At 45.8% G+C, this 25,273-nt stretch overlaps 1 protein-coding gene across 1 annotated transcript; it reads left to right on the top strand.

The window, feature by feature from the left end:
• The first annotated feature begins 1,022 nt into the window (after positions 1-1,022).
• On the top strand, positions 1,023-19,371 carry LOC142579185 (venom protease-like). The gene is made up of 9 exons (XM_075689152.1): positions 1,023-1,323; positions 4,807-5,010; positions 8,049-8,114; positions 9,173-9,427; positions 11,056-11,150; positions 14,819-14,925; positions 16,394-16,656; positions 17,506-17,678; positions 19,135-19,371. Exons 2-9 carry the CDS (start codon positions 4,872-4,874, stop codon positions 19,330-19,332), a joined length of 1,296 nt encoding a protein of 431 aa, XP_075545267.1. The 5' UTR covers positions 1,023-1,323; positions 4,807-4,871; the 3' UTR covers positions 19,333-19,371.
• Positions 19,372-25,273: the final 5,902 nt, after the last annotated feature.

Below are 25,273 nucleotides of genomic sequence, written 5' to 3'. Positions count from 1 at the left end.
TGTGCGTTTATTTGACCACGTTACGCCCATTCACAACTTGTATATATATAGGTGAACCGCGCCACGGGGAAGTCTGTTTGGCGTCCACATTCTATCATTTGTCTGCTATACGAATATACTACAGAAGGACCCTCGCATTACATTAGCCTCTCCGGAAATAACAATGCCTCAACGTACGTGTCTTCTTTTCACTTGCTTCAGTTGTTCGACCGTATAGCTCGATTCACTCAATTCTCCTCGCTGCCGTACAATTTGCAAGACACTCTAAAGCGGAGAAACGAAAGATCGATAACTTTATTTCCTGGCCAGTTCCGCGTCTCACAAGTTGCAGCTCGCATTCGCAACCGGAACAGCGACGACAAAAATGATCGAGCATGCAGCAATGACAGAAGTAACGTCGTCGCGGTCTCAGCGCAACGGCCGCAGTTAGACGATCGTCTAATATAATATTTAATATAATTCTATAATTTAATATAATTCTTATCTTAATCATTAGCTCGCGACTACAATCTCTGCTGCCCTATGGCTCCTACCACTCCCGTGGGCATTTGTACTCGAGCGACGAATTGGTGAGATCGGAGGACTTTGAGACCACGCCTCGTCTCCAAAGCACTCAATTAGCAAACGCGCGAACTGGTCCGTGTTGAGGTGCTAATTAGGAGCTAACACAGTCCCAGGTTACGCTGACCATACTAGGTAGCGACGCCATAACCACGCTCAATGCGGAAGGCAGTGGAAGAGCCAGACACATGCGCTGCACGAATGGCGCATACATGTCTACTAGAATTGTTACGTTTCTTTCTACAGCGCTTTTGCAAGCTAAACGTCCGCGTACAAGAGTGCACACAACTATGAATCTGCTCTGCGCAGTGAACAGGAAAACTTGGCGCGGACTCTTATTGCGGGATAATATATCATTGCTCGCGCTTCCACGTACACATGCGAATTGTCCGACGCCTCGCCAGAAAACGCGTCAGTGAGGACCTGCGCAAGAGCCCTGAACAGACGACGCAGACAAGTGAAGCTCCATGGCACTGTGCCATGCGAGAATATTGCACGCTTTTTGATCGGGTCCGTTTACTATTAATCCCTCTTCCTTTTTCGTCGGGATTCATCAGCGTGCGAGGGTGCGCGGTCGCCTGTTTATCGCCGGTGGCGATTGCCCATCGCCGATGCAAGTTTCCCGCTGAAAGCGCCGGGAGTGTGTCTCTCCGGGCGACCGGTTTGACGCACTGGGCTGCGGCAACAAGCAGCAGCAGCAGCAGCAGCAGCAGCGCGGTTCGCTCGGTCTCCCGCGGCGCAACGGGTGAACGTCGACAAACCGTACGTGCCAGCGCGCGCGTTCGCGCTATTTCCAAGTGTCCTGGTGTGACTATGCTGTTGACATCGCCAGCAAGAGCAGTGGCCGTGGCCGCCACGATGGTCTTGATCGGGCTACCAACTGTAGACGCCGCGGTGAGAGGTGGGTGCACCAGGACGACATTTGCACGACTATCACGATCCGTGCGCGTGTCCAGTGTGACGGCAACAACTCTATGACTATAACGTCCCCGCTGCGGCCTCTGTGGGAACGGCGTCGTTAGGCCGGCGACGGTCGGCAGTGTTTCTGAGAACACTCGGGACTGCTCGTTGCGGTATTCTATAGAATATTTCCACGTTCGCATTCACGCCGCAAGACAATGAACATTCAAGCTTGTCGTATAAGAAACAAACATGGCATTGCTTCTTCATTTAACGCCGCCAATGGTTGTGAGCTGTCCGCTGTATATTTACGTACGTGCGCACGAAAACAGGTTAATTAATATTGGCCGGTATTTCTGTTCATTATTTTTCTTTCTCCCTGATATCCGCCACCTTCACTGTTCGCACTATCACCTGTTAAACAATAAATGCGCGACGAACTGGGTTTTTGGACAAGCAAGATATTCCGATCGCGAGCCCACTTCGCCCTTCGGCTACATATATCATATAGGTGTTCGCCTTCATAAGGAACGTCCCCTATGGCTTAGACGACTTTGTTAATGCAAGACGCATGGTTGACGGACACAGCTCTCGAAGAAGGAACACAAGATTAAAAGGGTGAAAATTATACGAAGCACGTATCACCGTCGTTATCATTCTTTCATGGGCTCGTTGACATCGGTCTTCAGGTATCGTTGCCATCAACGGAAGCTCCGTAAATATAATGATGTCGCCGTCTAAATAAACGAGTGCCATCCGATAAACACAACCACACGCTCAGAGCTCACGTGTTTAGCAGCTCCGCCTTATTGAGAACAAAAAGCGACTGCTGCAATGTATTCTAATTTTTTTTTTCGAATCATTTAGAATCAAATTTTCGAAATCAACTATAATATTTTCCAAGCACGCGTACTTCGATCTGAAACAGGGCTATTTAATAAGTAACCTCATTTCAAATATCCGAGCGCTCAAAACTGCTCAACTGCTCGTACTTGTGCAGTTCTGCCTAATCTTACCTTGTATACTCAGTAACGCTGTGTCTTGTAGTCTTTGTCTTTAGTAAATTTAGTACGTAGTGTATTCCTTCTTTACGGATAAACTAGTGTAGACGCTGTCAAAATCCATGACGTCACGACTAACTGCAGGTGCGTGAAGTTCAGGACGACTTCGCCACCTCTCATTTTTCGTTTTTCGTTTTTACTGACTTACCCGGCGTATACTGAAATTCCCCTGACGGCAAGAATGGTTACTGCGCTATTGCAAAAGTTTAGTTTACTTATAGAACGGAACTTATGATCACTTTTTAGTGTAACTTACATCTATTTCTGATAAAAAAAGAGAAAGAGCGGTGCAACACGAAGGCATCTCTAGGGCCGCAAGCATTGTAAATTCCTTTTTCACATCATCTCGCTCACCGCATTTCTGCTCTTTAACCGAGGGAACATGCAGCTGTTATATTTTAAACAGGGATGTGCTGTGTGACAAGCTCCAGCGAATATCCCGACCATGTACGTACTATGTAACTTCCCTACAACTATCGGCGAAGTAAAGAATACTGCTATAAGTACTGTTGTTAGGCAGGCTATTGTTGGTTTCTGAATCCTCAGTTCATGCTGCATGAGTACAAAATAAAACGGTACACATGGTGTCTGTGTCTTCTCATTGTCCCGTTCGATTTTGGGCTGATAACTTTGATCAAGACGTTAAGGGAGGGACGTAAGTTTTGATCCCGTTGTGGCGACATTACGTTCACAAGTCAGGACCCGTAACCTTTATACGCCATTATCCCACATTTTCTTTTTCGCGCATGTTGGTAAGCGTAATATTGCGCGCGAAAACTAGACGGGTACCAGCCAGAGATTTCACACTTCAATGATTTGATATGAGCTCCCGAAGCACGAACTAGCAAACCAATAAAGCAGAGAAAAGAAACACAGAAAAAGAAGCAAATTAATTAAATTCTGGTGTTTTGTGTGCCGAAACCACGATCTTATTATGAGGAGCGCCGTATTTGGGGACTCTGGAATAATTATGACCATCTGCTGTTCTTGAACGGCTACTTAAATCTTAGTATACGAGTGTTTTTTACATTTCGCCCCCGTCAATATGCGGCTGCCGCGTCCAGAATCGAACCAGTGCACCTAGAGTTCAGTAGCGCAACACCACAGCCTCTGGGCCACAGCGGTTGGTAGAGAAGCAAGCATATTTGCACATAAAAAGGAAGCAATGACAATCGAATGAAGAATCAATCAATCAATCAATCAATCAATCAATCAATCAATCAATCAATCAATCAATCAATCAATCAATCAATCAATCAATCAATCAATCAATCAATATTTGTTGTTTCTTACATATAGATTACAATATATATTCTATAGCTTATGGCCCAGAAAGCTTTAGAATGTTGTAATGGCAGATCACTCAGATTTAACGGCACAGAACAACCACTATAGAAGTCATGCACTATGCGGCAACCGCAATAGATGTCATGTGCGAAAAAAAAAAAAGAAAAGCGGTAGTGACGCAAAAGTTACGTCTCCTGGCTCTTGAACTCAAGGTCTCTGGCTCGAACCCAAATAACGTCTCCCTCTTTCGAGAGTTACGGCAAAGTACGTGCCGGCGCCCCATTGAAGAGGACAACAGGATGTGTAAGGCACAGTCCTTGCTGGCGAAGGGGATCCTCCAGAAAGCACTTCCTCTGTAATAAAATCCTGCGGCATGCTAAAATTAAATGTTCTATAGCTTTATCTTTATTGCTAAAATGACACTGTGGGGATGGAGCCGAAGAATAGCTGTGCAAATGAATGTTAGGTGGCGTACTCTGCTCGAAGGCATATAGTTGGAGAGGTGCTTCTGAAGCGTCTACACTCACATTTCAGCGCATTCGTTTATGAACTTCCACATCGATGCCCATTTTATCCTGTGGGCGCCACAAATACGCTCTTATTATCGGTGCTCTCCTTACAATATCTGGCTTATTCAGGTGATCATCTGCGCAGCAGTTCCTGCACGGAGTTGAGAGCAGTGCTGTAGAACCATACCTACTAGACTGACAATTTCTCCCCCTGTTTCCTTACGGTTAGAAAAGGGTTTATATCTCCATTTTTGCAGCAGTTGCGACCCGAGTCATTAAAGCGCAGCTTGAGTTATAGTCGAGGAATGGTAGTGTCCTGCAGTCGGCGTTATTGATCGAACAGTCTGAACAATTTCGAATAGAGACACTTTTGTGAGTGCGGAATCACACTCTTTTTTTTATTATTTTACTGAATAAGTATATTGAGGGCACGTTATTCCCGTAGAGACACTGAATCGCTGCTACATGGCTGTTGTGAACGTCTGCAGTGAGGAGGGAGTCGTGTCGAGCGCGGCACCTCGTCCGGGTCGACGAGACGACGGACGGTCGCTGCATGCCCTTGCACGAGTGCCTACAGTCGCTGAAGGATGTGGGCAGACTCAAGTTCCCCATGTTCTGCGGCGTGCGGGGCCTGCTGCCCGTCGTGTGCTGCCCCAACAAGGACCCACCTCCAACGCCTGCCCCTGCACCAGGTTTGTTGCCGAAACGTCGTGCACATGCTGATCGCCAGCCGGTGCCCACGCAGTTATTGTTACTTCGTCATCACTAGAGCATTGTCGCTGACCCGAGGTCGAAAGCGTTTTAAGGAATTACAGATGCTTTCTTTCTAAGGCAAATATCCAATGCAGTATGCGTCGACGGTGCGCACCCATCGCCGGCGAGAGCCTTCTGGGGGCGATCCCACGAGCAACCTGATAGGGGACACCCAAACACATGCATATAAGAATCGTTTTCAGACAATCCCGACAACGCCGGCAAATACTTATGCCGTTGCGATGCTTCCAAGCATGACAAAAATGACCCGAGAAACGACGCAAATATCCTCGATGGTGTACTCACAGTTGCCAAAATAGCGAGGCATTTTTGTTGCACACACAAACAGATGGTGGAGCGGAATGACGCGTGGGCCTGTCGTCGTAGTGTTGTCGTCAAGCGTAGAGGTTCGTTGGTGCAAGCTAGCACGACGTCAAGCAGCGTGGGGCGGGCCTCACTATAGGCGCAAGCGTCAGTAAAGTCTGTCCCTTCTTCCTTGCGCTTGAATCATGTCTCTTACGCCGTCTTTTTTTTTTTTCGTGTCAGTATTATTGAACAAGTTGCCTAACTTTGAGGCTGTAGGATACTAAAGACGGTACTATAGGTCAAGCTAAAGAGTTATATACTGTTACAAAACGTCGAAATTGTCGCTTTTACAGAGAACTTGTCTTTCTTAAGCGTGAGAATCACCTAAACGTATAGGACAGGGCATTACCAGTGTGAAAATAGGAAGCAGCACCAAATGGCGCTTCACATCTTGAATGTAATCACTTGATAGTACTTAGTAAATCATAGATGTTAAGAATAGAGATAATCACATTGCATTTGCGCAAGAATGTAACGGCTTTTTAACAATATCTTAAATGCCTTCGGTGAAAGTACAGATGCTTTTGATACATTCCCACATTTCATCGCTGCGAAAGTTGCGATATGAGAGAGCATGGAACCTTCTCTGCAGTGTACGGTATTCCGACTCATCGAGAGCTGTAGCGCACGAAATAACTTGACTTCGAAGACCTTCAGTGCAGCGTCGATGTGTGGATGAGTTTTCTGGGCCAATATACTTTGAACAAGAGATGGTGTTGCTATTCAGTTGCAATTTTCACAGCTTTTGGTACAGAACAAGCGTCGAGAGTTTTTGAGACCGTATAATGTACCGCTACTGGCATGTTTCCTTTTATTAATTCATTAACTTACTCGCGGCTACGTTCTCCTCGCGTTCATTGTCACGGGTTAGCATGTAAATATCGCTGTATTATGCCAAAAGATTGGAACCACCTAATTTTTCTTCTCTCTTTTGCGAACAGTCTTTTACCTGTATTTAGAAACCGCGAAATGCAGCGGGCGAATCGTAACACCTGCCGTTGCCTTAGCGCCCCAGGTGTTGCGTCTGTGCCCCCGGCAATTAGCGGCTGAAGAAGAAGTTTACTTACTGGAAAAGGCAGAGAGGTCGGCCGGAAGGTGGAGTTGCTGGCCTGCTACTCTGCCCAAGGGAAGGGAAGAACAACAGAAAGAGGGTCACAATGGGGGATGATGATGGGAGAAATGAGATCCATGATAGAGTGTATGTGCGCGACTGAATGAGGACATAGAAAGAAACAGATACACAGAGACAGCGCTTCTCTGTGTATGAAATGAGATGAACGAACACATCGCATAAGCGCTACCATCACAAGCGCGAGTCCAGGCCCGTGTCACCTAAGAAATGTGAAAGAGCACGCATTGCCTCTATCGTCTGCCATCTTTCTGGCCATACGCTTAGCAGGAAGTCCTCCAATAGTGGTCTGCTGTCTAAATGCCACAATGTAGCTGCCAGTGTCAGTCTTTCGCGCTCATACACAGGGCATACCACGAGCCCACGGTCTATAGTCTCAACAACGCCACACGCTGAACAGTCAGGGGAGTCCACCACTCCAATCATCTGCAAGTACCTGCGTGTGAAAGCGACGCCTAAACGTAGTCTATGTATCAGGCAGGCACGAGGGCGTGGAATTTCATGCGGTACAGAAAAAATATCATAGCGGGATCTAGCCTTTTAAGGCGGACGTGGCGAGCACCTGACTGGGCCCAGTATCTTCTTGTCGCACTCATTAATTCCGACAGGAGGCACGTGATGTCCGGTCTAGAGAACGGCACAACAGTTCGCATGCCATTTCTCAGGGCGCGCCTTGCTTCAGCAGCAGCCGTCTCATTACCATTGAGCACACAGTGTCCCGGGATCCATTGGAACACTATTCGGTGGTCTTTTTGTTGAGCGCGTGAAAGGAGCTCTGTGATCTGCAGCGCCAGAGCCTCATAGGCGGTCTGGCGCAGGAAGCATTTCAAAATTTGCAGAGCGCCTTTCGAGTCCGTGAAGATGCACCACTCTTAAAGCCGTTCCACGCAGATGTGGCGAATCGCTTCCCGAATGGCCACAAGCACAAGGTTGATGTATATAACTATGGCCTAAAACAAAACTACGAGTCGTCTGCTGGGCGGGTATCACCACAGATGCTGTCGATGCCTTTGGTGACGCGGATCCGTCAGTGTACACATGAACATAGGTCTGGTATTCTGACCAGATGTATGCCAGAGCAAGTTGCTGCAGTCCGCTAACGGGAAGCAATGATTTATTTAGTATGCCAGAGACATGCAGGCGCACTGAAGGTTGAACCATCACCCACAGTGATTTGACGGGGTGATATGGAAGGGCGTAGCCTGATGTTATGAGGGGTAGATGGCAACGGAGTGCACTTATGAAACTGCTGTCCGGCCGCTCATGCAGAATCAACATCAATGGATGGCGATGGTGTCGTGTGAGTAAGCGTAAATACACACGAAGTGGTTCGTGGGGCATGCCTACCGGTAATGGGCAGACGCGGACTTCCTCATTTGTGCCTTTGTTGGAGGCATGCCGTGACTAAAGGTAGCCAAAAAGGAAACATTCTGAATAGCTACGTATTGTCGCCCCAGTGTACAACTTATATATTGCATGCAGAAACTCCTCCACCACCGATGCCAACTCCAGACCGTTCTCAACCAGTCGTCGGAGAACCGCCTGCAGGTATCGTGCCAACTGTTTATTTTACAGAAGTTTATTTCATGAATTTAGGGAATGCGCGCGCAAAATAACACCAACTTGAAGAAAGTCGAAACAGTAAATGCTTCCTAAATCGAATGTTGCTCCCCCCCTCCCCCTGTTTAACTGAACGATACCAAATTACTACACGTGAAACAATACAATTCCTGTCTCCTAAAAAATTATTCAGATTGGAGTTAAACGGCAGAGTGCTTGTTTACCCCCTTTTAGGGAACAACACAGTTGAACTATTTGATGTTCACTGACTGCATGTACTACATCTCAAGGGGAGTGTCCTGGTATTATTTATACATTAATTTAAGCCACATTCATATAAGATGCATAAGAACCAGGTCAAATTCGCAAAGCTTTTTGTTCGTAAGTGATCTTTGCCACTGTATCGTCACCTTCGATCGCTAATGATATGCTGGCCCCTCTCCGATGCGCGTTGTCGTCGATAACAATAATATGTGCATTCTTCTAAACGTAGAAGTTTTACTTTTAAGAAGCACTCTTGAAACGTAGCGCTCTCACTTCTGATGGTTATACGATTCAGCACGTTAAAAGTAGCACTAACGTGCCTTTTACTTTCCGATAATACATTAAACTCATGAATCATGTGCACTGGGAAAATGGTTAGCTAAACTTAACTGCGGTGTACGTTGAATACGCGGTAAACGTTCCTTTCGAACACTTTCGTCTCGTTAAACGTTGTGCTTAAAGGCACAAAATTTCTCGTTTGAACCGTTTACTCGATAGAGAGGCAACTGATAACACGAAGGGTTCATGCGTACACATCAGTGCTTACAGTGTAATCTCCGAGAGCGTGTTAGTGCATGCGTGAGCAAGCCCTACGAAGTGTGCCTGCGCGTGCGAATTCTACCTTACGCGACAACGGAAGGAACTCTGTCTGATAGTGCGAAATGTGAACCAGACAGCTGCAGCTGACTTCTCGCAGTTATTTGTCGACAACCTCAGATTCTTGCATGATTCGCAGTGCTTGCTGCCCGTTTGTCACAGTTTGGCGAAACTGGCCGCCGCAGGGACTCCATGCACGGTGGCCGAGTCCGGCCAGCCGGGCGCGTGCGTTCCCCTGGACAGCTGCAGGCCATTGCAGGAGCAGGTCCGCCAGAAGAAGTTCCCGTCACTGTGCGACCTGAAAGAGGGCGTCGCGTACGCCTGCTGCCCACGAGCCCAGCCGCCGAGCCGGATGGTGATGGCCACGCCCATTCCGCCCACACGACCCCCTCTGGACAGAGCCGTAAAGATCGCCGGACTCAAGTACGAGAACGGAAAATGTACGTCTCGGAAAAGGACGACGGGGATCGAGACGTGGTCGCGAGAGCATCGGTTGACTGAGTGACTGACAAAGAATTAACGTCGCTCTCCACCAGGCGGTTGCTTGCTTGGTTCTCCTCATTCTCCCTTGTGTAGTGGTATAGGTAAAAAAAATTAAAAAATGAAATTAAGAAAAGAAGCAAATGAAACTACGACACTAAAACAAAAATTCTGGCTATTTAGTGTCGTATGACAGGTGGACCATAGCGCATTGGGCAAGGGACCAGCGCACAAACAAGTGTCTCGTTTCTGAGGTTGTCTCTGTATAGTCTAATGAATTGCAATTCCCCTTTCGAACAACCGCAACTGCTTCTCACAGCAACATAAGTGCTGCGAGGGACGCCATAATGCAGGCCTCCGGAATAATCTTGGATCACCTAGGGTCCTTTGCGTGCACCTAAGTATTTGTACACGATCGCTTTTTGATGAAGTCACCATCCTATAGGGTGGTCGTCACAGCTGGGCATCGAGCCCGCGACCTCGTGTTTAGCTGTATAGAACGCAATAGCTCACGAACCATTGCTTTGGGTAGAGGCTGAATAGAGCGCAGGAAAATAGAACTCTTCTTACGAAATGAATAGTGACTACAGCGGCGAAAGGTTAATAACGGACAAATTTACTGATTGCATCTAACGGCTTTGAGTGACGCTGCATGGTGGAAGGCTACGAAATAATCGTGGTCCTGTGGAGTATTTTAAAGCGCACCGTAATCTTAGTCTGCAGATACTCTTTCATGAGGAAACCATATGAAATGAGACTGAAATGGGTTGCGGGTTTCGAACTCGCGACCTTGTGCTGAAACGAGTGAGTGAGTGTCAACTTTATTATTAGAAGGGGTAAGGGATAAGGGAGGCTAAGCTACGTAGGCTTCCAGGTTGTGCTTCACGATGGCGTCCTCAGCTCGTGCCAGGACCCGTGTTTGGATGTCTCGGTCGATGCTGGAGAGAAGGGCCTCCCATTGTTCGTCGGTGGGGGGTGGCGAGACGAGGTCGGCGGGCGGGGGGTCTTCCGGGCAGCCCCAGAGGATGTGGTTCAAGGAGGCAACGTCGCCGCACAGGCAGCAGCGTGTATCAATGACACCAGGGTGGATGTGCGATTACACTAGGGGGCACGGAAAGGTGCGGGTCTGGAGGCGACGCCAGGCGATCTCGGATATAGGTTATAGCCGCCACGGCGCATGCATGACAAGGAAATGTGCATGGGGAAACACTTTTCCGAACTTTGTCTTCAAAAGAAAAAAGAAAAAAAAAGAAAAGACGAAGCAGGGAGAAAGAAGAGACAAGCCTAAAACCCTAATTAAACGAAGCAAGAGAGACAACTAATGATCTAAACGCAGTTGTCTAAAATGCCTACTGATATATTCGCAAAATACGGCTTCAACAACGGGACGCTTGCATGAACCAACTATGCGGACGGTATCGACCTCTGCTGTAAGCTTCGGTATATTACTTTCAACTAAATATCGTATGAGAAAGTATTTGCAACCTCACGCAATCAAGTCCCTGCAGTGACGAACTGCACACTGTCATGAGAACATGTATCGTCAGCTCAGGATTCTCTGTTCTTGCTTTTATTTTATTTTTTTCAGACTGTGGCAAGACTCCTAGTAAACCTGGTCACATCGACTTCAGACCAGTCGTGAAAGGTGGGAAGGACGCAGAGCTTGGTTCTTATCCGTTTATGGTAAGCAGTTGCTGCAACAGAAGCTAAAGCACATTCCAAGTTTTGTAAATGGGCAACTCCACTTTATTTTAAAGGGTATCTGCTATCGGCAAAGCTATTCCTTCACTGTATCTATTTTAGTTATATATTTTGTCTCTCTATATAATCGCAAAACACATCGCATTCACGGGGCGAAGCCAATTACCATGCCGTCATGATAGCGGTATATGTTCATCGGTAAATCTCTCTCTCTCTCCTCCCCATCTTTCATCCTCCCAATCCCGCTCCCATGTGTAGGGTAGCAAACCGGCTGAGCTAAACTGGTCAACCTCCCTAACTTTCCTTCTCCACATTTTCCTTCCTTCCTTCCTCCCGTTACATCGTGCGCTGCGTTATACCTGGACCGATAACTGAACCGTGTGTCAGGATCAGTACAGGTAAAGTATGAATATTACGCTAGTCGATATTGCAGTAACAACGGAGTGCTGAAAAATAAACAGCGGAGGCCGAAGTGGACGATTATTAAATGTTGCTTCATTTAACGTGCCCATAAAAACAAAAACAGTACTCAATCATATATGATTTATTGTCCCAGAAACCGAAACTACGATCCATTCTTTACAAAGCGTCTTTGCAAGCTTTATTCATATACGATGATGGCGTCAATAGTGAGGAAGGGGAAGTACCTGAGATTGCTTAGGAGATTGCGACGCAGTGCCAAAACTGATGTAGTCGAGAGTTCAACTGAACGACGTCTGTTCGGGTGGAAGCATCATTATAAAGATAGGGTTGGGATAATGCAATTACCGATTCTATTCCAATTCTATTCTTTCTCGCGCTTGGTCAGTGGTCCGAACGGGACTCGTGCCCACGTTAATATCATCGGGGTCGGCAGGCCGTGGATGGTGGAGGATATGAAACCAATATAATCGAGCAAACGGAATCCTTACATTGCACCGGTTCAGGTCACAGAGCCACGTCAAAACGCTCTCACATTTTAGGGTGTACAGAGAGCCCTTGCTGGTGATCACGGGATCTGAACAAACAGGAGAAACAAGTGCGTGTGTTTGCTTGTTTGTATATTAATCAATGGCGTGCTTTACAAATGGGATTCGAACAAACAAGCAAAAATAAGTAAATTTGTTTCGACGTTATTCAAGGACGTGCCTTTACAGTCACTCTAATGTTTGCCCTCAGTGTAAACGATTAGGGGCCTCACTTCACTGGGTGCTTACTTTCACTTGCGCTCTCAACACTCTTAAAACAGTTGCACCTTTTGGGGTGCGTGTTTGTCCCACACCAATAATCGCCATCTGTCTTGCTTGCGTTTCCTTTCTTGAAAACGTTGGGCTCACTACTTTCCTGTGGAGAATGCTATGTCATGCTGATAACGCACATGTCGCTCGTGACATGGAAGTGCCGAGCTCGCAGCATTTAAGAAAAGAAATGCCGACAAGGTAGATGATGATCATCGTGGTGGGAAAAGATACGCCCCAAAGGGCGCAAAATTTTTTAAGAGTGAAGAAAGTTCGCATCCTTTTAGGCATACACTATAAAAACAGTTGCACCCTTTGCGGTGTATATTTGCCGCACAACGATAATCGCCATCTGTCTTGTCCGCATTTTCCTTGCTTTAACGCGGCGAGCGGGTACTTTCCAGTAACGAACGCCATGCGCGTTATCAGCATGACATAGCATTCCCGACAGGAAAGTAACGAGCGCAGCGTTTTCAAGAAAGGAAATGCGGGCAAGATAGATGACGATTATCGTTGTGTGGCAAATATACACTCCAAAGGGTGTAAACTTTTCTTAGAGTGGATCTTGTCCCTTAACATTGATAGTCAGTTGCTTGCGTTTCCTTTCTTGAAAACTCTGCGCTTGCTGCTTACCTGTCAAGAATGCTATGTCACGCTGACAACGCGCGTCATTCGTGATCTGCAAGTACTGGGGGCGCAGCGTCAAAGAAAGAAAAAGCAGGCAAGGTGGATGAACGTTATTGCTTGGGGCAAAGTTCCAAAGTGTGCAAACGTTTCATAGAATGCGGTGTAAGTCTACAGGCTGCCCTAATACTACGCGATACTGTGCACTGTTCGCTTCCAGCTCCGCAAGCTGACATCGCTGATCTTCCCGCTAAGTAGCCTATGCGCTATGTTTACCCGGTTCCCCGCCGCCTCCACAACAGCAGAGAAAGCACCATTTCTGCGAGAAACATCCTTATTCCTGCTCTGTGTTTATGTGGCGATGCGATCTGCGAGGCCGCCTTGCAAGTCGCACATATACGTGAAGCACCTATGCCATAGGGTGTCGCCTTCTCCTTTCGAGGTCACGTCGGCTGACGTCCGGTGACTGTTTTGGGTATAATGAAAACACCAGAACTGAAACGCCGGTGGTTATACCTGTCTCGCATATGCGTTTCTTTTTTTCCCGTAAGAGCTGTGCATGCAGACATGGGTGCAGCGCTCTCGACAGCGCAGGATTCCACGAACATCAAATGACCGACCGGATCCGTTTCTGTATAGGGGCAGAACTTTCACTTCGGTGTGTCTGTCTTGGGCACGGCCCGTAGTGCTGTAATGCGTTTTTCCAGAAAAAAAAATGATGGTGCCAGGTTATTCCACTTTGGGTCCGCAAATGTTTTATGCCATCACTACGGGTTCTGCACTGTAACAAGCGTAGCACAATGTTTTATAGTTTGGTATTTTCGATACAAAGCACAGCGTCTGTTGTGTCTGCTTTATTCCTCACGCTTTCCATCAGCAAGGGTGCTGGATATTTTTTTTCCTGGAAGAAGGGTTTCTGTGCTGCAGGCAATACAGCGTGTCGTGCGCTTGACCTTCTCGACGACCAGATATAGAACAGCATGTTGCTGTATCAGCAGAGGTAGCAATCGGTAGTATTTGGATATGTCAGATATCCGCAGAAGCAATGTATACAGGTGTCCCAGATCCCCTGAGTGTCGCTTTGAGAAATTTCAGTTTCTAAGTAAAAAATTCAAATAAATTTTTCTATTTAGTTTTGAGTTGGAACATTACATAACCTGAAATACTCACCCATTCATCAACAGCGTTGTTTTCATAGTGAGAACAAAAATTCGTTTCTTTAGGCACCGTATGACTATGACCAAAAACTTTCTTTTTCCAATTGCTTAAGGCGGATAAATAAGTGGTGCACCTAAGTGTTATTACATCTGAGGCTCTAATCGAAAACATCGCGAACATCGTGACATCTGTTGATCGCTTAACGACAGCAACAGGAGTGGAAGATGGCAGGCATAACTTCATTTGCGACACCCATACAAAATGCTAGTGGAAATGTTTTATGACATATGCTCGTCAGCAACTTCAGTAACATACTTGGTCAGAACGAATTGTGTCTGCCGTATCTATATAAGTTTAAGAATGGGATAAGTAATTGTGCCCATATTCCATCTTTATGTTACCAACTATATATATAGACGACGCAGCAGTAGGTGGCACTGAGAAGCGGGGATAGTGTACATGGGCGCGCAAGAGAACGAATAGCCCTGTCTTTCTGATCACCAGATAAGTTTACCGGGGCAGTGTGCACCCTTACGGTGAGATTTTCGGATCGTTGTACTGATCCATTACTGCACCTGTTAAAATATTCTAGCGTCGTACTGCACAAGGAGACCCGTCTGTGCCGAACATCTATGGTTTCTTGTTTCACAGGTGGCCGTATTCCGGGACAGTGTGAGGGTGCTGAACTTCTGGTGCGGAGGAACCTTAATTTTGGGACATGTTGTCCTATCGGCTGCTCACTGCTACTATGGCGACTTGTAAGTACCCTCATGTCCAACCAGTACTCATTGAAGCTGTCTCTCTCTTTGCACGTGTGCGGCAAATGAGTTGGTGCTGATGAACTCTTTGAACGTTGGTTGTGACACTTTTTTCCAGGTAGCAACAAACAAAGAAAATAGTTTTGAAAAATGTCTCTCGGTTTTATGCCAATATTTTTCAGAAAAATTCTAAAATAATATCAACACTTGTACTGCGTCCAGAGTGACGTCATGACCCGCACACCACGCTCCAGGCGCCGCTACCGAATATATAATCTGGCATTATGCTTCTTTCTTTATTTTTCGCTCCCAATACGCTACTTAGTACCCCGTAAGCTTGAGATCACTGCATATAATACGTACAGAGTGCCTTTCATTTATCATTTTATCTTTAGAACTAGCAGACGCAAGTGGCTCGGGATTCGGAAAGTTTCAGTTACGCCTCTCAGCTATTACTGGAACAAGCAGTTGTTTGTCAAGAACTCCTCCATCGAGCGTCTTTCAGTAGATACTAACTGCGCGTGATGACAAAATTATAAGCACGGGAGAGATTATTGAATCCCAGGAATCATCGAGGAGCGCAAGTGACGGTAATGCCAGTGACTGTAGCGACTGAAATTACTGTATGTCGACGCACGAGCGGCGGATCATTATCATGTCCACCACCACGCCGAACATTATGAACATCTTGGACGTAATTAAGCGGTGCCAGCGAATGTTCTCTGAAATGACCGGCTGAGCCAGTGCCCAATTAAGTCTAACACATTCTTGGATTAAAATATACATACGCCCGTTTACAGCGTAAAGCATCCAACTCATCAGCTACTCGACAATTACCTTACTCGAGGAACGGCTGTCCTTCTCTCTCGATAAGTACTCGTAAAGACAAGGAACGTTTAAATAATTAAGGTCTAAATATTTATTTTCTCGACTGCGACCTCCACTCACGCATCGACATCTCTGGCATTTTAGTTATCTTGTAACGCATACATATTAGCCTAGGAGTGTGGGCAATTGTGCTGCCAAAGTCAAAAAAAAAAAAAAAAAAGAAGAAGAAAAAGGAGGTGTCTTTTCTGGACGCCGTGAAAGGCCTGTATCCCGTGATAGCGACATGACTCAGGGCAACTTAACGCGTGCTCAGCACCACCTGTAGCTTCTGCATCAGCCTAATAAGCCAGTTTAAGACGGACAAGTTCACTCGAGCTACTTTTATTTTTTTTTTCGGGATCATGCAAACGTCCCAAAAGTCGTTTTAAACTACCAGTGAAGTGCACTCCCCTTTCCCTTACACCCAGTGTATAGGGTAGCAAACGGGACGCTCTTCCAGTTGCATACATCTCCTTGTGTCCTTGTTTTCTCTCTTTCTCTCCGCATGATTCGTAGCCAACGCACTCTCATATTATTGTTCCGCATGATTCGTAGCCGACGCACTCTCATATTATTGCGACTTCTGTCCTTTTCAACGCAGGCGTGACACGCGATACGTGGTCCGCATCGGAGGCGTCAGCATATCGGACGCCAGCACCGAGCCCTTCGTGGAGCGCCAAGTGGAATCGGTTCACGTGCACCCGGACTTCGACGACCGGTTCCACTACAACGACGTGGCGCTTCTCTTCCTCAACCGATCGGCGCAGCAGTACATCAAGAAGCCGGTCGCCTGCCTGCCCGAGCCGGGCTCCGTGCCCGATTCGCAACACCCCACCGTGCTCGGCTGGGGACACGACGATTTCGGTGAGCTCGCACTTTGCGCTCAGCCTGTCGGGGGACTCGAGGGTGACAGTTTGGGCGAGTTGGTCTGTCATTATGTTTCTTTTTTATTGCTGTCCTCTCTTTATTCTTGTTTTGTCGTGTTTCCTTCATTCAATCTGAGTTGCCCTAATTATAGAAAACTGTTATAGAAATTATAAAAAGTTCATCGTGACAAATGACGATTCCCTGAAGAATCGAAAATACAGGCAATGAGCAACACCGCGACTTTACTGCTGAGGGATATGTTTGGTTTATGGCTCCTGACGTGTTAATAGTATAAACCAAATTCAATCGCAATCGAACCTTGAGGATGATACCGAGGAAATGGGAACACAAAAAAGGACTTATTTACTTGTTTATTCACTATCACTGATGGGTTGTAGCGTGTTTTGTCACTCATACCGTTGATATATAAACCGGGCAAGTTGCCTTCCCGATCACGAAGGAATTTCCCAAGCAATGTGAACCTTTACGTTACGCTGCATCTTGTCAGTTCAATCCTTTCTTTTGCGTATACACAGCATTTTCGGCTGTACTAGCGAGAACACTCTCAGCGCAGGCGCCAGTCGCAACAGCGCTGCCTATGTAAATCCAATGTCACTTCTGCATACTTCTCAGGTGCTGTTCACTCTGTTATACTACGCAACCGCAGCGGTTCTGCGAACGCCACTTTCTGAAATCGAAAAATCTATAGTGAACAAAACATTGCCCGAGTTTAGTGTGCGCCACCTTGGTCTTTTTGAGCAATCCTGTTCTAAACGACTAAAAGCAGCGGCGGCAACACATCTGACGGCCATTTGAAATGCATCGCTTCACGAAAACTGTGCGCAGGAGGAAGACTGCAGACGATTCTCCAGGAGGCCAGGATACCGCTCGTCGACAATCCGTCTTGTGAGCGTGCCTATAAGAAGCTGGACTCCTACGAGACCAAGTTCCCTCGCGGCATCAACGACGACTTTCTATGTGCCGGGAACATCACGGACGGTGGTGTCGACGCCTGCCAGGTACGCTACTATAGTTGCATCTTGTCAAATGTAACCCACCACTCTGAAACACTCCGATTGGTCTGGTCGGTACGGGATCCACGGATATACGTATACACAGCGCAAAACGGATGAGAAGGCAGATCGCTAAAACTACTTGTGCCCTCTTTCCCCTGCCTTCTTTTCTGTTTAGCGCTGCCTACTAACGGAGGAAGAGATCGGCTTGAAAAGAAGACAAAGAAAAAAAACTCGTCTAGCTCGATGTTAGAAATTTCTTTTTTTCTATAATTTAATCATTCTCCGGCAGCAAAGTTTCCTTTATTGACAAATAAACAACTGTTTACAATATATCGACCATTTAGAAAACAGAAGGCCGAACTTCAACCTTTAAACATAGCGCCGGAATCGTGGTGATGTTGATGCTTCACAATTTTTCTACCTTTTATTGCACAATTTTGACCCTTCCATAAAGTTAGGTCCCCGAATGTAGTACGTGCAAAACACGCTGTAGGCTTGGCGTTATTTTAACACTGTCTAACTCTGAGAGGAAAAAAAGAAGAGTGAGAAATGTTACACAGTGCTTCTCTTAACACAATGTGATATACCCGCCGCGGGGGTGTGGTGGCTTTTGTGTTCGGCTGCTAAGCCCGAGGGTGCGGGATCGAATCCCGGCCGCGGCGGCCACAATTCGATGGGGGAGAAATTCAAATACACCCGTGCATTGGATGCACGTTAAAGAACACCAGGTAGTCACATTTAATCCAGAGTCCCCCAATCTATGTGCATCATAATGATATCGTAGTTTTGGCTCGAAAAACGCCAGAATTTAATTCTGTTCTTTTACGATGTGATAGTCGCTGAAAGGATGTAACATTTGGCCGGTGATAACATAAAAAAATGTTTCTTATCGCGCTCCGATGTACCACAATGCAACAACAGATTATTCATGAACAGCAGTGTTGACAGATTACTCGCGGTTCCAGAACACAGAACAAAATGGTTAACGCCGTTTGCAAGCAATAATGTCGGCGGCCATGTCACGCCGCAGCAACTATACACTATTGCTACTAATCCCGAGCTCCCCAATAGGGTGCCTTCCACAGCCAGATTGCGTTTTCTGCACGTAAAGACCCATATAACTTAATTGATTACAGTTGTTACATGTTCCCGTGCTCCAATAACGAAGCAGGCAGCGATAATCAAGCTCCATAAGGACGTGTTTTTCTGACATCAGTGACATGTGTCTGCAATCCAAAACATGACATTGTCCTCACATATGTATACTGTTGTCTCAAGGTAGCTGCGTTGGACGCGATGCAGTAAGTCGAATAGCCGTTGAGAGTTCTGTAAAAGCGAGACTTGATTACGAAAAATGTCGATTACTTTTGACGGACGCACCTCAGCAAGCCGCCGGACACACGTGGCTTTCGTTTTCTTTCTGACCTACAGCGAATGTCTTTGTATATTTTCTTTGCAGCAAGATTCGGGTGGACCGCTGGTGATGAACTCTACCCGGGACGGGCGCAATTTCTTCGAAACTATCGGCATCGTCTCGTTCGGCGTCGGTTGCGGATCCGCCGCCTACCCTGGCGTCTACACAAGAGTCTCAACATACGTGGACTGGATACTCAACGTCATGGCAGACGTCATACCGGACAAACGAATATACGTTTAATTTAATAAAACTGTGGCGCCCTAGTTGTACATAAGAAAACTACCTTCTCCGTTTGTTTTTAAATTCCCCTATGTCTCACAGCACTTCACCTTACTGCTCTAACCACTGGCCACGAACGCGCCCAAATTCTCATGGCCTAAGTCATGCGAACTTTGCAGCGGGTATTTGACTCGTACATGGTGTCTACTACGTCCTTCTTGTAGAACAATACGGCCCTGAAAGACAGCTAGGTGGTCCGTGTTCAACGCTGGCAAAATGCGGTATATGTATGGGCATGCGAGCAGCACTCGTTGCACTATGCCTCCATGCGCAACTTTCCTTCGCTCCACAGATTTTGCTGATGCTGGCCCTTCCTTCACCTTCTGCGCTCATCCACATCTGCCCTACTGTGGGCGCGTGAGTTGATGCTGTCCAAGATCGTCAAGAACCCGTCACCCGCACGTGTGGTCTCCATAATCTTCCGTCCTTCCTGGATGTACCGCTAGACGGACACCCCATCGCTTCTAGGACGACGGCACCGGCTGATACACCGCCCTTTCCCAGCCCCTTGAAAAGCAGTTTGCTGATTAACTACTCCTTCAGTGGGCATGCGAGCAGCACTCGTTGCACTATATGCCTCATGCGCAACTTTGCTCCACAAGTGTCTAACAATTTGACCCTGTATGCTAAACGGAGTGATAATCGCTCACTTTTGCTGCTCCCATGCCCACTTGTCTTATATGCTACTGTGTGTGATTGTCTCGACCTGGCGCTGTTGTTGTTGCAACGCGGTGATGTCGAGGAAAACCTGGGGCCTCCAAGGGTGCAGAAGACGTCTCAAGATTACTCTGCCTCGAGTAGTCTTCCCGAATCTCAGTCTGATCAGATGAGTAACGTCTTATTAATGCTTAAAGACAAAGAATACGACAGTCGAGTTTACTAAAGGTCAGTCCGAGTTGAAATCAGATGTAAAAGATGTGAAAACCAGCCAAAACGCAATTCAAAGCAAGCTAGCCGATATTTTCTGCCGTCCTGAATAATTTGAAAATAAATCTGAAGCACTAGACACTGTTTGCAATGATTTCGACATAACTCAAGAAAGCGCTGAGCGGTTGGAAACGCAGCAGGGCACTATAGTCTCGCGTGAGTCTCGCGATTCCCGTGAGTCATGGCTGCAAACTGAACAGAAAACTCTGGATGCCCTGTCGTCAGCGATGGGAAATGCCTTGCCACCAAATAGTTGAACGGGCTCATCGAATCGAGACTTTTTCAAATACGAAGTGCCGTCCGGTTATAATAAAACTATCAAACTTTACAATTAAGGAGAGCATACTTTCGTCGCGCAGCAAGCTTAAAGGTAGTAACATTTCAGTATCTGAGGACTTCTCGCCTGCGACAAGGCTCGCTAGAAGAAAAAGCTTCTCGAATTTGGCAAAAACCAGCCTAATTCCCTCATTTAGACTACGTTTTAACAAGCTTTTCATTGATAAGCAATGTTTCATGTATGATCCAACACGTGACAGCTTTAAGCGATTTAAAAGTGGTGTTCCAGATCACGCAAGCGTACCTGACGATCTGCGTCATCACCCTACTACATAGCAGTGCGCGAGGGGCAATGGCGTATCTTTAACACCACAAGCCTCCGTGCTTGTTGATAACGCTAGAAGTGTGTTTCACAAACGCGAGGAACACGAATCGCTAATCGATAGCTGTCATGCTGGTATTATTGCATTACCGGAAACGTGGCTACAACCTCATGTGCAAGAATGTGAAATCTTTGACTTGTCTCGATTTCGTACCTTCCGTTGCGATCGCACTGCTCGCAAAGGCGGAGGCGTACTAATCGCTATTTCAAAGTCCCTGCAGTGTCATCAAGTCCACATTCACTGTAGCCTGTATGTTGTGTGCACTTGCGTTGATATCGGTTACAGTAAAATTGCGATCGTTGTTTGCTACCGCGCTCCATCCTACCTACCCACTTTCACCGCTGAGCTTCAGGATGTGCTTAACACCCTTATTTTGCGGCATCTTTCAAACCACATTATATTATTGGGGGATGTCAACTTCCCCAACATATGCTGGACTACTGATCCTCCGCACTGTTATCCACTTTGTTCACGAAGTAACGACTTTCTTGACCTCTGCTCTGTGTTTTCCCTAACACAATTAGTGTTGGAACCAACTAGGATCTCAGACAGCGCTGCTAATCTCATAGACTTATTCTTATGCTCTCATCCTGACATAGTTACCAATGTTTCATGCTTACCGGGCTTAAGCGACAACCTAGGTCCTTCTCTCAACATATTACCTCGTGTGTTAAAACCAGTTAAAAAAATAATTTACCTCTATGATAGGACAAATTCCGACGCTATTAATATTGAGCTAGCTAAGTTTCTTGATCCTTTCCTAAGCCAATTTGATGATCGCGCGGTTTATGAGAACTGGATCATTTTCAAAAGTAAAATACATAAGCTCGCCGACAAGTTTATTCCGTCTAATGTAATATCCTGCAATGTCAAGAAGCCCTGGTTCAACTCCAAGTTAAAAAGGCTTTCCAACCGAAAAGGACGACTGCATAAAATAGCGAATAAAAGTGCACTGGCATCGAAATGGGATTCTTATAAGGAGGCGAACAATACTTAAACAGAAGCTACAAAACTTGCCAAAAAGGCATTCCGAGTACCCACAATGCTTGCGATTGACTCTAAAAAGTTTTGGCGTGTTATCAACCCTCCCAAAGATAATTCGGTCGCGCTGATTGATTCCAGTGGTTCACCGGTACCAAGTGATGTATGTCCCCATGTCCCCATGTCCCCATGTCCTCAATTCTGTTTTCTGTAACAACTTTGTTGTATGTAGTGACCCTGTGCTTCCAACTCATGAGTGTTGCAATTACCTACCTATGGATTTTATTATCAGTGAACCTCTTTGGGTCGAAAATGTAATTAAAGACCTGAAGTTTTCAAGTCCTGGTGCTGATTTGGTTAATGCTAAATTTCTGAAAAATACTGTTGTTTATTCATCTGTTTTGCTTTCAAAATTTTTTTCAGCAATCTTTAGATACCGATCAGCTACCTGCAGGTTGGAAGGTCGGGAAGGTGGTCCCACTTCACAAGTCCGGTAGCGAAAATTCGCCCCTCAACTACCGCCCCATTTCCCTCACCAGAATTCCTCGCAAAGCTCTTGAACATATTTTGCACTCAGATATAGCAAAGCACTTAGACAATAGTTCATTTTTCAGAAAAGCACAACATGGTTTTCGAAAAAAAAAAACTTCTCTTGCGAAACTCAGCTTTTTTTTTACTCACAGCCTTCATCTTATTCTCGACAAAGGTTCATTCGAAGCTGTGTTTTCTTTGATTTCACCAAGGCCTTGGACAAAGTGTGCCATAAATTGCTTCTATTTAAACTTAGTAAACTTAATCTTGATCCTAACCTGTTTACATGGCTTGAACATTTTCTCCTTAATCAGTCACAGTATGTTGTATCAATAATCATGTCCCCATTTAATCCCGTAGACTCTGGTGTGCCCCAAGGATCAGTTATAGGCCCTCTTCTTTTCTTAGTTTACATTAGCAATTTACCCAGTGTTGCTTTTTCTAATATTTACCTTTTCGCAGATGACTGTGTTATTCTCGGTGAAATATCAGGCAAATCTGATAACAAATTCTTACGAGATGATATAAACCCTATCTATAACTGGTGTGACGTGTGGTTAATGCAAGTTAACATAACTAAATGTAAAAAAAAATGTATGCGTGTAAGTCGCAGCAATATTCCTCCGCCGAGCCATTACCTTAATGATACTCCCCTGGAGGTCGTAACCTCCTATAAACACCCATGCGTCCGCATAACCTCTTCACTTTCCTGGTCGTTGCACATCGATAAGGTAATTAGAAATACTAACCACATGCTAGGCTATCTTCGCCGAAATTTTTCTTCTGCTCCTACATCATTAAAATTAATCTTATACAAAACGCTTATTAAGTACAAGAGGGAGTACGCCTTATCCAACCGGGACCCGCACCTCGAAATCCCTATCGAGTCGCTTGAACTAATCCAAAACAATGCCGCCCGTTTCATTTATAGCCATTGTAGTCGCACATCAAGTGAAACGTTCATGGAAAACTCTTTGCTACTTGCTCCTCTCTCAGCCCGACGTAAGTGCTTTCGCCTTTCTTTATTTCATAAACTATATTTCCAGAATTCCAACCAGCGCGATAATCTTACATTATCTCCTACCTACATTTCCTCTCTCATTGATCATAGCCATAAGGTTGGAATGATTCAATGCCGCGCCAGAACCTGTCACGAATCATTTTTTCTAGAACTTCTTAGGAATGGAACCACCTTCCCGGCGCATTTGTCGCAATCAAGGACAACTCAAAGTTTCGTTCGGCCTTATCAGACACCACCACTCCCGAATACAGCAATTAACTAATAAATTTTCCTGTAGTAACTAACCACCTTTTGCTGCTTTGTTACTTCCTTAAGTATATGTTTCTGACCCACTCTCCTCTGTAATACTTCGGTCGTGAGGGCACAATTAAGTAAAAATTATATATATATATATATATATATATATATATATATATATATATATATATATATATATATATATATATGTATATATATATAATTGGACGTTCTCGTCGGCTGAGAGACCGTTCCATGTCAACCGATCGACAGTGTCAGTAATAGGCCATATGCGGCTTGGAAAATCCAGAGTGTACGTTGAGAAAAGCAAAGGTCTAAGACGTATTAACGTTTTCGGCTGGTGGACCAGCCTTCGTCAGAGTACAGCGACGTCAGACCTACTCTGACGAAGACTGGTCCACCAGCCGAAAACGTTAAGTAAATACGTCTGCCAAAAGTTTCGTCGTCTCTTCCCTGCAAGCACGCACGCACGCGCACATATACAGGGTGTCCCAGCTAATTTTAGCATGAGTTTAAAAATATGCGAATACCACGTAGCTGGACAGAACCAAGGTAATGTTGCTTGCCGTCGCTTGGAGATACTCAAATTATTTTTTCACTCCGCCTAATAAGATAATTAGTCTTCATCAATTAATCGACTTCTCAAATATTATAGTTAGATGACAAGTGTCGATGAGAAAATTGTAGAGCGACATGAAAAACTGTCGATACAGCTTTCTGTTGCTCACTACGTGCTACATAAGATTGTTCTTCCGAGTATGAAAGAAGTCCGCGAATACGCACAAATTGCCTCGAGCGGCCAGTCGCGCGGCAATTTAGAAACAAGTAACCGAAGGGCTTTTCATCTTTTTTTCAAAATTGACAAATATTTCACAGCAGTGAAAAAATAAAAGCAAGAATGAAAAACTTGACTATGCAAAGCTTTACTAACAAATTATATTTTCATTTTAAAAAATGAAGTGGAAGGAGATACAGTACCATGTTACAGAACCTGACATGCAGTGTGACTCGTTCGCAGGCCAAATTATCCGCTTACTGCAGCTGATTCACGAGAGCTACCGGTGCTTGAAAATGAAATCGTTTGCAGATAAAACTTCGATGCGGCGCCTTTTCTGCGTCAGCTTCCTACCTTTCCTTCTTTCTCTCTTCCTCCTTCCGCATTGACGTAAAATATGTAAAGCCAAGGTGAACGTGCGTCTGGCAACTGAAGAGTTACAGCCGGTGCCCGATATGTAGCGGGAGTTATAGACCTTTGCTTTTCTCAACTTACACTCTTGATTTTCCAAGCCGCATATGGCCTATTACTGACACTGTCGATCGGTTGACATGGAACGGTCTCTCAGCCGACGAGAACGTCCAGCCCTCTGATAATCGGACGCAAACATCGGAAGCACTGCCTCAACGGTCACCTTTCTTTACTTACTATGCCGACTTTCTCGTATATCATGAAGCTTGTGCATTCCGGTATGTTTGTGCGCACGTTTGCATATTTGTTTTGTGTATTCTTCAACCTCGTCATGCGGAG

Source organism: Dermacentor variabilis, chromosome 4 (assembly GCF_050947875.1).
Source record: "Dermacentor variabilis isolate Ectoservices chromosome 4, ASM5094787v1, whole genome shotgun sequence".
In the NCBI taxonomy this organism is placed as follows: Eukaryota; Metazoa; Arthropoda; class Arachnida; order Ixodida; family Ixodidae; genus Dermacentor; species Dermacentor variabilis.
Note: the sequence above shows the minus strand (reverse complement) of the source record. Positions and strands in the feature narration are given on the sequence as shown.

Coding starts and splice junctions, on each gene's coding strand:
- LOC142579185 (XM_075689152.1), top strand. CDS start 4,872: ATGCCCTTGCACGAGTGCCTACAGTCGCTGAAGGATGTGGGCAGACTC. Junction 11,151..14,818: donor TTGGTTCTTATCCGTTTATG/GTAAGCAGTTGC, acceptor CTTGTTTCACAG/GTGGCCGTATTCCGGGACAG. Junction 16,657..17,505: donor CTGGGGACACGACGATTTCG/GTGAGCTCGCAC, acceptor AACTGTGCGCAG/GAGGAAGACTGCAGACGATT.